Genomic DNA, 14,077 nt, shown 5'->3' with positions numbered 1-14,077 from the left:
ATGCAGACACGCTGGCAATATGTGTTTCGACGAATACTCTTTCCATTGGCGATACTTTAAACAGACGCGATACCCGGGGGCTTGTCAAATGAGATATTTATCGGCGAACGTATATTCCACTTATTTAGGATTAATTAAACATTAAAGAGGCAACCTATGCTTGCCCGAAAATCCCATGAATGTTCTCGCTTGAATCAAGCTTGATTTCCCAATCGTTCGCGTGCATAACAGAAGTTTAAGAGCATCGTTCGCATTTTATTATGCGCTAACCACTTTTATTTGAACATTTCGGTGGAGCATGGTAGCTGTGATCCAGAACAAACGAGCTCATAAATCTATGGTACGGTATTTACCAGTAAACGTTATAAAATTATTTCGATAATCGTCTTAATTCCTCGCGATGATATTCGGCGTTACCGAAAACGGAAATCAAATGAACGCCGCTTTAAAAGCACTGGACAAGCGTTGTAGACGAATGAAATATTAAAACTCCGCGAAACGGTTCATAAAATTTAGCGATATCGCTGCGGATCGATCCTCTCACCCCGTGTCCGGTACCGGTCCAAGTTAATTTGTTACAGAATATTCCGTCCGTTTCGCCTGTTTCATTTTGTCCCGGCTCGCTCTTCGAAATGATATTTGCACTTTGCGGAGGTTGCCCCGGCGATATTAATATTTCAATATTAACGACTTTGGATTACCGCGCGTACGTTCCTTGACTGAGGAAAAAAGACACGTACTCGACTTGTCTTGGGTATTTTCAGCTGCTACGGACCGTATTAAAAAGTTGCTTTCCGAAGAAGGAGTTGAGAGCGGTTAAAGATTTTCAGAAAAGTGACGAAGGGTGCCTAGAGCACAGGAGCCATCGAGAGTGCTTCACGAGTTCCGGATAGCCAGACTGCGCTAGCTATCAAGTACGTGGAACTTTTGAGAGTGATCGAATTACTGTGCTCGATATTCTTATAAACAAGAGGCGTGTCGAAAAGTCAACGAAAAGAAAAGTGAGAAAATTGGTGAGAAAAATAATCGAATGTAATCGAGAATATGAACAAATTTCATTTCCAATGACCATTTACTTTGTGGTTGGCTCTGCATTTGTTGGCTCTCGTTCGTAAAGTCGATTACATAGCAAATAAGCAATTAGTTATACACTGTCAAAACTAAGTCGAAAAAAGAGTAAGGGAACCGCTAATGATTTGTTCCTCGACATTTTTTTTACAGGCTAATGCGCATACTTTCTCGTTCTCGACCCTTATACCGAGTTAAAACACTGCGAATCTGTATTCATTTCGAGGCCTTCCCTTTAGCGGCGTTGCCTCGATAACGCGAAGAAAATATCGTTGTGTGCAGATTGTTATCATCCTCGTTAATTCTCATTATCCCTTAATTTTATAAGCGTATCCCAGCGGAAGGCCCGAGATCGGATATTCTTCCGTGCAACTACGTTTAACACATTCGCTCCTTAAGACGACAATATTCATCTTTTCAATGTCGCTGGAATTTCATGTTGGGATGTGAATTATAATACGCCTGGAAAAAATTCAATTTCTCCGGCACAGTTATCGTGCGAAAAAAACTCGCAATTCTCGCCAACAATTTTCAATTTGTTCAAAATGAAATTACAAACAAAGATGCAACTATGTATATAATCCCTCACACTTACAATCTTCCCTTTTTTATAATACATTACGAATGCTATTTTGCGAATTACTTTATATTAAGAACCACCGTTGAAATGTATTCGGAAACCAGTTCGTTGCTTCCTCAAATTAAAAAATTTTGAAATTTTATATCAATCGATTTGATTAGGAAATTGATTGACAAATATTGTGATAGATATCAATGTACGCTATGTTAACGTTTTGTCGATAGAACTTAGAGTAACGCAGCAAGTAACATAAGATCGATTACTATTCCTCTCTTTAGACAAAGCATTTTTCTGAACATAACCGGCAGTTCCTGTTTGGTATTCCAAACCATGCTGCCGGTAGTCAAGAAAATTAATTATGTTAGCTAATTATCTTAGGGGGACTAATTTTCCATCCACTGTTTACGATTAATCATGTGTCCTGTGCGGTAAATAAAGTACCTACGTTTTCGTTTCGGGAAAACAGCACTATACCCAACACCTTCTGCATAATGGTATATCCGCAGCATTGAATAATTCAAATTCCACGACAAATAAAACGTTATTGAATTACGACTAAACTTACTAAATCTTCCGCAGGTTTATAAAAAAGAATTTCCAGCTATCGTGTTCTATTACATCGTTCATCTTCGTTCCAAGACTATACGAATCGATTCGCATTTGGGCGATGGCAATACATATTTCGCAAATTTTAATTCAAAAGAATAAATCAAACAGAAATTAGCGCTGTCGCAAAAACGTAGATCGAAGAGGACAATCAATAAAATAAATAAACAAATGACGTTTAATACCATCTAAATCAAACATTTTGAAGAAAAGGGAAAGGTAGAAAGAGACAAGAAAAATAATGACAGAACGCGAACGATGAGGATTTCTGTTGGGCAAGCTGAAAAGTCCTAAACAAGGAGTCCGAAGATGGTATCCTTGTCAGGAGAATTTTTTGCACACGCCGATATCGGTTTCATATCCAGAGCTATCGATCTTCGTAGCGGGATAAGACATAAATCCATACGTCTAGAGGTAAAAGGAACCCCCTGTGGAGGGTGTTTCGGCACCCTGTCGCGTGGACAAAAGCGTTGACCGATCGTATATAGACGGAATGCGAAAGGGCGATCTGTGGAAAATGAAGTCAGCTCTTGGTTCCGTCAGCGTCGGAGCCAGAACACCGTTCTGGCTGGCGCCTGTCTGACGCTTCTCTGCTTCCATGCATCCCGTATCACCGTCCTATCCTAGATACCCGAGACGAACGCGACACCCTGATTAAAACGCCAACTCCGTATGTATCGAGCTTCATCCCTTGCCATTTCCTTCCGAAGTCCACCTCTAGGAGGTAAACATCAGAGGTTGGTGGAAAGTAATTATAGGTTCTTGAAATGTTGCCCTCTTTGCTCGAATAAGAGAACGAGCAATGTACAAAAAATTTTCATTGTACTGAAATAATGTACAAGAATTCTAGCGAATTACGTTTAAAATGTATATAGGAGTAATATTAAACATTAAACATGAAATATATCGGGGCAGAAATAGAAAAAGTATATAGAAAGAAAGATTATCTTTTAGATTGTGAAAATTTTTTAGATAGTTAACAGGTATAGTTAAGTGGTAAAAAAAAAAAAAAAAAAACAGGAAATACCTGTCGAAATATAAAGCTTTAAATAAATAGGTGTTATCAAATATTTATTATTCTATCGTATTTTGAAATTGTTACCTTAAACTTGTTTCTCTGAATTTCTACATATTCGTGTTGCAAAGCTTTTAAAAATATTTAAACACAATTCAATCAACAAACATGATATTTTCCAACACGAGAAGATAAGATGAAAACGTCGCGTTTAAGCACATAATCCGACTAAACGTGCGTGAGTGGTTTGAAAACAACTGCATTGCTACATACTAGTTAACACCATTCGGAATCGCACGTAATTCGCACTAGTTAAATAATAACTATTATTTATTGATTTACGCGTTCCAACAAAATATAAAAAAAAACTGTCGATAGTCTATTAACGCGATAGCGATACTTATTACTTCGCTCGAACCTTCGTACAATCCCAAACAAACGAAACGCGATCTCATACCCATTGGAATTAAAAACCAGCAACCTTGTAGATCGTACAACGTCCATTAAACAGCAGACACTCGAATCTCATTTTTCATCCCTCATAAGAAATTAATCACACTCCAGCTACCTTTCGGCAAGCTCTACCGTTAAGGATTAAACTTCAATCTCTCCCTTCTTCGACCACTCTGGAACATCAACCTTATAGTCTTTTCCGCAAATGAAAGAACAGTGTTACGATCAATTTTCGGAGACTTATTTTAGCTTGGCAATATTCATGATTCTATTTAGAACAGCGTCAAGAGATCGAACTGATCGCGGAGGGTGGTAGTTAAAATGATAAGAGTTCGATGGTGGAGAGGCAAAAGGAAGGGAATTCGAGATCATCGGCCCCACCTAACGGCGCATACACTAACGCAGCAACGCGATGTGCCGAGGGCTCGCGGTATACATATAGGTGCAGGTTATGTTTGCACTGTAATTTTCCAGGCAACTCGGCTGGCGCTCCTGCCTCGACAGCCAGACCAGAGGAGAACGATAAAGAGAGAAAGGGAGAACGAGCCATACCCCCGTGCCACTCTCTCCCCATCATACTGAAATAACACCCCAGGCTGTCCACCAACCGCACTCGTGGTATGCGTTTATGGGGCCCGTGTTCCGTCTATAAGCTTCTGCTGGCTGTCGGTGTCCGTGGTGTGTGCTTGTTATTTATATAATTGCTCAATAGCCTCAATTACGGGCCTTATTCAATCATAATCATCCTCCGGTGTTATTTGCGGACAAGCCCAGCTGATTGTAAGCACTCGACGCGCCACTTGCGAGCCGTGGCGACACACGCGTGGCGTCGACGCCAGTAATAGCACCCACCGACACGACACCCACCGACGAGGCACCCGCGGCGACAGGATACTAGCTCCTGCGAGAGAACGATGCCTTTCGTAGGGTTAATTCGCCGCTAGCGAAATGTAAATACAGGACGAGTAGAATGGAACGGAAATGACGTGACGCGACGTACACCGTCGGAACTCCAGTGCCCGGATTGAAAATCGATTTGATTCGATTCGACCCGACTCGACTCGACTCGACTCGACTCGACTCGACTCGACTCGACTCTACTCGACTCGACTCGACTCGACTCGACTCGATTCGATTCGATTCGATACGATTCGAGTCGATTCGGCAATGCCATTTTTTGCCGATACTTTCGAGCGTTGGGTCACCGCTTCTCCGCAAGTATACTTACGGTAGTAATCTAATATGTCAAAGTAAATTCTTTTGTAAGGCCTATACGAATTAGGTATCAATAAACTAAGCAACCAAGTTCCTCGTAAAGATCAAATGTAAAGGTAAACTTCGCCAATTTAGAATTAACGTTTCGAACGTTGAAGAAGATTTTGGAACAATATATTTCCATTTTATTTCGCAACAAACTATGCAAATATAGCGAAAGTATGAAGAATTTTAGCAAGCAATTCTCGTTGGCATTAAGAACGCTGTTACCCAAAGTTAGAAAGTACAATGGAATTATAGCTGCGTGAGGTCAAAATTTAGTACCATCTTGTCTCGAAATATAAATTAGAACGAAGAAAGTTGCACATATACACTGATAACTCGACGAACTATTTAGAAAATCTGAGCAGAGCAGAAGTGACGTTTATATTAAGTTATTAAAATTTAACGTAGTCTTAAATATCACGATTATTATCAGAACCTGCGTTGTAACTGGAAAGTTGCCCGTAAATACACAGCTACGTTAATGAATTTCCTTTCGAATTTAATATTATTCAACAAATTGCTCTGGGAACAATTTGCAAATATTCAGTAAACTACTAAAAAACACTTTTATGATTATTATGCCACGCTTATAATACCAAGTATAAATTAGATGCGAAATATTTTACAAAATTTTGTTTTCTACTTCAAAACGCGAACGAACTTCAACAAACATTTCACATAAAATATACAATAATGGAAAGATCATAGACAAACTATCAAATATGTACATTGGCTCGATGCCTCTTTAAACGAAATCCAAATTTTATCTACGTATCATGTAAAATAAACTAAATCATCGGAATAATTTTCATTATGCAACTTTGTTTAAGTAAAATTACATAAACAAAAATTGTATTTCTTTAAAATTACACAAGACGGGGAAATACCAGAATTTAAAATAATTAATTATACGCATGAAAATTTAATAATTTAAAATCATTGAACCAATTTACATACTACATACCTAATAAATCTTTCGTCCAATTTTAAACTTCCCACGATGTTAATCGCTCTGCCAAATACAATCGTTAATCGTCAAGCGTCACCAGAGTAGTCAATGACGAGCGAAAGTATTAAATTATTACATTAGATCATTATTCGAGTTAATGTAGCTATTTATACGAATTCAGCTTGGAAAGAAGAGACACTGTATGTGCACACAAGGTCGGATAAGTCAGCCAAGCAGAATGCTGAAGGAAAAGACAACCCCTCTAGGCTCAAATGGGACTGAACGTGCGTTATCTACGAACCGCTGAGAATCCAGACCCACGTTACGGATTGAAAGTAAAGTGCACACCCCTGGCGACGACCTAACACCATCGCGTATCGTGAAACTAAGACTTCCAGGTCGCGTTCTCTCTCTCTCTCTCTCTCTCTCTCTCTCTCTCTCTCTCTCCTCTTTCTTTCCCTAACTATTCCGTCGTTGTTCATATCAATTGGAAGCAAATGCATTCCACAGCATGAAAAGACCGATATATGTAAGTAAAAAAGAAAAAAGCAAATCTTGATTCCACTTCGGAATACGGTGATAGTAATTTAATTCAGTGGAAATGGACGAGGCATTTTCTTCTCTTTTTCTAAAGCAACTTAAATGTCGCCCACAAACTATGCATATAGATGAAATTGCTCTCATTTATTTAAGATGATATTTTATGATTATATTTATTTAAAATGATATTTTAGTATAATATATATTCAAACAAAAGTTTACGAAGAAAATAATACAAAAATTGCAATGAAACTAAAATATGATACAATTTTGGTAATTCCCCTAAATGGGGAAAACACAAATATTTGTGTACACCAAACCCCTATGGATCATAATATTTGAATACTATTGGCAATGACAATTCACTCGGTAATCCGAGAGCATCCACGCCCTCGCATCAATCATACTCGTCGCCCACTAGTTCATCCTAATTCTTTGTAATGGATCTCGCGTAATTCTCATTTTGAAACGTACGTACGTGCTACACACGCCATTCAATCTGGATTATCGAATTTTAAACATTCGATGCAAATAAATATTTTCAGTTTCGCGACTTCAAACTTTATCAAATGGCACCGCGCCAACGTTCTTATATATAGACGTAATTTAATATTTACGAAGAAACGTAAAATCACATCGTAATAATTTTTTCACTACCCGGTTTTCATAACCGTGAAAAAGAAGCGTAAAAAAGCTGCTCGCGTGTGAAAACAAGCGAGAAAAATAATTAAGAGATTCACGGCGGCGGAAGATAATATGGGCAGAGGAGGAGAGAGCATAGAATACACTAAAACCGCCGGAAAGAATAAAATGTTCCGGCCGAGTTAAATTAAAAATACGTTTCGTCGTTAATTATGCACGATTTATACTCGACCCCTCTCTGAAATTATTTGCTCGACCATTACACGGAAACTATATTAATTCGCGCTTTGCATGAAAAACATGTACGCTAGACATGCGATGAAACGCGCACGAAGGGAAATTACAAAATAATCATTAACGAATTGCGATATTAATTTCGATTGCTTTTCGAGGCAACAAATATTTGTGCGAAAGTGAAACGTGCTTGCTTTCCTGTTCATCCTGACAGAATTATTGAACATAAGCGGGATTTTCTATTTTGCGTCGTGTAACATAAAAAAATTAAAATATTTCCATTTTTCTTTTCGATATATCATCTTTGTTCCGACTTGAAAAATGTCCAATACGTTTCAAATTAGCAGATTTTCTCTCTTACTTTTCTGTTTCAACACAACGACCGATTTTCTTTTTACATTGACGATGACGGGGTTCGAACATTGTTGTTCGTCAATTATAGAGATTTAAATCTGTTAAACGGACCACTTCTTTCATCTCGATTTCAGAAGTCAAACGCCAAATCTCTATTATCGGACAACACGCACCCTGAAACGCTTCAACAGAGCACTTTTCTAATTGTTTTCGACAACATACAACGGACATACACATGGCTACCGCGTGTGCATGCTGGCTAGACTACGAACAGTGACCCTTTCCCTTGAACAAATGAATGAAACTCTTACTACCGGGGTTGAGGTTTTAACAGGCCGAGCCTGTGAAACCAATTGCTCGATTGCATTTATCCTCCGGTCTTTAAAACAAGTAAAAGCTCATCGCAGATTGGTTTTTATGACAATCGGTAAATGTATGTCGTATTCAAACGTTGTGAATGGTTCGATATCGATAGATATCGTTGATAAGCATCTGTCTACGTATTGCTACAGAGAAGTGTAATAATTTTAAATATCATTACTATATGATACAATTAACTACGTTCATGCTATGGGAATGAAGATAAACTCACAATCTTTATCGTCCAAACAATCTGCATAAAGTCATTTCGCATATTCGGGTTTCTAAAAGTTTAATAAAAAATTATTCGTTCTATTTTTACGATACAACCAAAGGATTCTTTACTTGCAGAAATTGGGAAGAAAAAATATTGTTCGTACGTATCTAGGTGTCTACGTATGTGGTATGTAAAAAGAGCAAGAAACACGCGAAAATACCCAATTCCACGAGCAACAGATATCAAGTATGGCAATCACCGAACTTTCAGTAGCTTTTGCCTTCCGGCAATGTCTATTCTTTCGTATCGCTAGCGATTTTCAACGTGTGAACGAACGAAACGTTACTGTACTGCACAGCATTGATTTTACTTCCAGAGTTTCATTCTGATCCGTAGTAAAAGTATACGCAAGAGAGTCGGACAAATTTGCAAGAAGATTTTTTATGCATCGCGTAGCCCAAAAAATATTCAAAACAAATCGAAGATCCATATCATAATGATCACGTATACGAGACTTCACTAATTTAAAAAGAAAACGAGAAATTGTTTGTACAATGCGATTCTCCTCCTTTTATAGTAGTAAAAACAAATAAAAAAAAGTTTATATTTAAGGAGTTAATCATTTTTGTGTACTGACGAATCTTTTAATCTGTAAAATAACTTTTAATTTTAAAATTTTAACAAGTCAAACCATCGTAGATTTTTATGGCAGAAAATGTTTGTCCACTGCCGATTCCACTCTTTGCATTAATCATGTTCTTCGTTTCGATCCATGTTCCCTCCGATAAAGGCTTTGGATTACGAATGATGGGAGAATAGAGACGGGAACCGAACACGAAGTATCGGATAAACCACGTGTAAGCGGAAGTCGAGTTTCTAATTAAAAGCGGATGACCCGTAGAAACAGTCGGTCGAGGGTGTTCGGTGTTACATAGTTGCATACCTATCGTAACCCAAAGTCAGGCAACCAGAACTCTAAGAACTGAAGATCGTAGAGCAGTAAATTGAACCACCACGCTTACATCTGGTCGATAGAAATGACTTCGGATAGAAAACGTTTTGCGGTTAATCGGATCAACCCACGATTACTTTCATCACCATTTTCGAACAGTATACTTGTTATTACGACATACGTGCTATCGTCATATATAATTTTTACAAGTGCAGAAATTATCCGTTCAACGTATGAAACACGCCATTTCATTAAAAATTTAGTATAAATTAAATGATCAAACCGTCACTTATTTACGAGAAATGATATATGTACTTTAATTACTAATAAAAGAATGCATTAGATTAACACGAACTTTATATTTATCTAAATTCTAAAAGGAACGAATCTTGAGACAGCGCTCATTCGCCTTTAAAAAGCCAATTTTTCTAAAAGGGGCCATCACCGTTCATTAAATCTATTTGGTTTACGTGACAAAAACCGATCCGAGTTGAAGCTCGAGCGAAATAGCTCTGGCACGGAAAAGAGATCGAACCAAGTAGTTTTCCTTCGTTTTGAGAAAACTAACTTGCAAGGATAAAAAGAAGCCGATTACCCTGTTCGTCGAACGAATCTTGTTTATGCAATTAAAGTCGATCTACTGTAAATCTCGCAGTCAACGAAGTAGACACAATGCAACACATAATTCTGGTACTTGGAAGCGGTACTACAGGAGTATTACCACCGTCAGATCTGCTTAATTGTTGTCTAACACCGGTTGTTCTAATGCTGCGTGTCTAACCTCGAACCTACCTAAAGGAAACCTAACTGTCCTTACGACCATGTTTCGCCAGAGAGTAAAGCCGTTTAGATCTATGCCCTTTCCACGCTTGCTACCAACTAAATCAACGCCGAGGTTAAACTGATCGGAAAATATATTCCAAAAATTAAAATGTCGCGAATAAAAGAATGTCTCCTTTATATTTCGTTCTGAATAACATTAATTCAGATATATCTGAATTTTCTTTTTTCTGATATTTTTGAAACAATGTACATATCATTTTCTCTTTATTCCAAATCTAAATCCAACGCATTAAGTAATTCGTATAATGCTACACAAATGTCAAAATATAATAAAACCTTGCAACGATCCTCTTCGAAGAATGATAGGCATGGATTAATCGAATGTCTACTTAATTTTTCCCCCTTTGGAATTGACTGCCTTATTCATTAAACACAATTTACTTGTATAAAAATGCAAATACTAATTTCAACCAAACCGAATAATCAGTGCACCACACAAATGTATTATAAATAAAATTTAATCCTTTCAAAACTAAGTTTCTTTGGTCTGTGAAAAAACTGTTCTTCAACAAATTTATTAATTACTCATTTAACATTTCCCTCGATATATTTCCTAATTCCATGAATTTTAGAGAATTTTATTCTGGAATTTATCATTCTCAATTGTCATCTGTTTGATTCGAACTTCCTTGTTCAAACCAACTTGATTTGTCAAACTTCCACGATCATTTAAAATGTTCCGCTTTAAACATGTCATCTCCTATCTGCGAGCAATTTCGTTGACCGTTTACTTGCGCGTCACCAATCTGTTCAAACATCCCAAGCGACCGGCGACAATTTTGTTTAATCGCCGTCTAATGTCCCTAATGTTTCGTCCTATACCTTTGTCAGTCTAAGGAAATTACATCATGCCTCTCTCTCTCTATCTCTCTCTCTCGGCCGCTGGTAAGACACATCGAGCGTAAAACTCGATTCCTCTTACGCGCGAGATTTCATTCTGATCTGGCTTTGACATCCGTACACAACCACCGACGGAACGACGAATGGTCGAACGCGACAATTTACCAAATCTAGGTTGATCGAAAGTATTTATGGCAATGGAGTGACAATCAGACCAATGTGAAAGACAAATCGAGTTTAATAACCACGAGGACCACGTAGCAGGAATGAGCAAACGACCTACGACCTGCATGAACATACGGATACACTTCGTAGGCTGCCATAGACCGCACTGTTTAATCAGGATTTCTATGCACATACCGCGCTCGAGATCTACGCATTCCGTGCTAATCAATAAACAGCAATAATTGCCGAAGGTATACGCATTCGTCCTCAATTATACAGAAATCTGGTAACATATGCGAATACCGGCCTAATTATTTCATTAAGAAATATAGATCGGTATTTCTCAGAATGTCAGAAAGATATTTAAATCCTCTGTAACTATGTGAAATTTTGATTTGTTTATATGTAGAAAGGTTTTAATTGATTCCTTCAACATACAAACTAAGGAGTAGCAATTACTATAATTATTGCCATTATTAAAATACAGCAGATTGGGTTGAAACTAGTACTCATCGATTAATTGATAATTTTGAGATTAGAGCATCAAAAAAATAAAAAAATAATTTTTAATAAGTCGAAGGAAGAATTCAGTTGAAACGTAATTTAATAAAGTATCCATATGTCCTGGCAAGGCTTTGTTCAACTTTCCTCGCTACGTAGCTTCGAGCATACAAAAGCATCGACGGCTCGTTCTTTTTTAATTCGCAAACGCGTTGTATATTAAACTCCTGTTGGTCCTCTCGTAAAGTTACTGTGACAAGGCAGGCAAGGCGTTTTATCGTCATCCAACAAAGGCTACTCTGAGACAGAGTAGATACTTTGATCGTTTCAGTTTTAGCCGGAGGTGCACGGGCCAGGATAAAGAGAAAAGGCGAGGTCTGCCGATATGCCCAGAACTACGACTGACTCGCTACTTAATACAGCTTAATCCTTTTTAATTAAATGCTCCTTCGATCATCTCTGTCCCAATCTAAAAAGGACGAAATATATAACGACCCCTGAGACTTCTACGAATGAACTCGTTATAACCGTGCTCTCCATGACGAGTAAGACGAATAATATTTGAACAGGAATTTCCTATGTTTTCTTGATAATCCTAGCAAAAATAAAATTGTAGGATGTTGATCGCGAAACAACGCTATTAACAATTTATCCGAATAGTCTGATTTATGAGTTTAGTCGTATTTTTATTAGAATTACCTCACCAATCCATTGATATTATTTTCATAAAATAGGATAAAAATTACCGTAAGAATTTATTCTATTAATCATGACTGTTTTTAATATTGGTTTCCCAATTTTTACCAAATTACACAGATATAATTCAATAATCTTGCGTTAATCAAGTCCCTAGCGTACCGAATTATTGGCAATTCTACTGCATGTATCTTTTTATACTTAAAAGATATAACTAAAGATTAGATTCTTACTATTTTATACATATTATTTTAAGCAATATTCCTATTGGAGGAAAAGTTAAAGTTAAGAGTTGCAAACAACTGTGTTTATTACTAAGCAAAATAGGAATTTTATCAAGTGATTCGATAGCTACAAGCAGATCAAAACTCACCGTAACCAGTGTCTTTTTGTAACCGGTGTGTGGCAGCAAATAGCATCGTACTGATCAGCGATCCAAACGATCAATATGATGTAAAACGCAGTCGTGGTATCGTTAAAGAATTCTGACATGATCGCTTCCATTCCTGAAATAGAATAATTTATTTTTGAGTGAATTATTCATAGCATAAAATAGTCATAGAATAGTCAATCAATTACATTTGTGAAAAGAAGAGAGGTAGTCCAACGACCATTCCAACAAAAGAAGATACGATTTTCGTTTAAAACTAATTTTAACCAATTATCGAAGTTAAATCGCACTTTCGATACATAACGAACGCCGTTCGTTCCTCGAATAATGTAACGACAATTATATCTGCGAACATTTTCAAGTAAATCCTTCCGACAAACGTGTTCTTCCCTTTTCCCTTTGGCGCGTAGTCGTTAATTGAAGCAGCTGCGTTTGAAAATTTAATTCGAACGAAAGAGGAGATTCGGGAAAACGAGGTGGACAGGAAATTTTCTTTGTCCATGAGATTTACTAAGACCGGGTTGTACGATGTTTTTCTGATTATTAATTTGCGGAACAGAGCAATGAAAAGGCGAAAAAAGAGAAGAGAAAACGTTCGAGGGAGCTTCGTAGAAATAGCGAAACAACTTCATGGCAATCGATACCGGCATTCGTTCGCTATCGAACCCACAGGCTCGTCCTATTAATCGAATAGTTTCCGCACAATTAAAAGTTCGCGGCACGCTGTACAAAACCTCTGCCCATGTAAATTTAATACCGACCCCCATGGACCATTATACCGTTAAAACAATACATTCACTACCGTCCCGCCAGCCGTTTTTATTGTTTCCCAGGCGTTGAACGTTAAATCTCACTTATCGGTTGAAACATCGGCTAAGTTATTCCGTTTGAAACAACAATAACAAATTCGATTCTCTTCGTCAAATTACCCGTAAACGAAAATCAAGAGTCTCATACCGAAAATAATTTGACGAGGTCCTTTTTTTTCTTTTTTTAACTAACAACGTTTAATAGTGCTCTAATAATCAGAAATCGGACTTAGTTAAGAAAATAGAAATTCGATTTGAATAGCTGTCAACCAAAAGCCATAATCCAAAGCCATAATACGTAAGATAGCAACCAATAGATTTGTAACAATTCGTCATAAGATGCGCGAAACGTTCTCGCACGATAATCAAAGAATCTACTATCGAATCGTCGCGCAAGCATTGTTTCACGAAATGCACAAAAACTAAAAGATAACGTGCAATTTTCTATGATATTTCGTGTAAACTGTTGCGGAAAAATTCTTTGAATTTACATCTCCCAAAATAGATATAAAAAAAGAGTCTGAAATTTAAGACTGAAATTTTAATTGCGAGTCTTTGAATTTTTCAATGTAATTTTAACTCGAACAGCTATAAAAACGCAA

General features: G+C 37.4%; 1 protein-coding gene across 1 annotated transcript in view; it reads right to left on the bottom strand.

Annotated features, from left to right (window-relative positions):
- The window catches only part of LOC126923334 (membralin-like), a 65,276-nt gene that overhangs the window by 24,754 nt on the left and 26,445 nt on the right, over positions 1-14,077 (bottom strand). Inside the window, exon 10 of the mRNA XM_050736699.1 lies at positions 12,649-12,781. Within this exon, the coding sequence (XP_050592656.1) occupies positions 12,649-12,781 (133 nt within the window). The remainder of the gene's footprint in view (positions 1-12,648; positions 12,782-14,077) is intronic.

Source organism: Bombus affinis, chromosome 13 (assembly GCF_024516045.1).
Source record: "Bombus affinis isolate iyBomAffi1 chromosome 13, iyBomAffi1.2, whole genome shotgun sequence".
NCBI lineage: Eukaryota > Metazoa > Arthropoda > Insecta > Hymenoptera > Apidae > Bombus > Bombus affinis.
The sequence above is the reverse complement of the archived record's forward strand: the minus strand, read 5'-3'. Positions and strand labels throughout refer to the sequence as shown.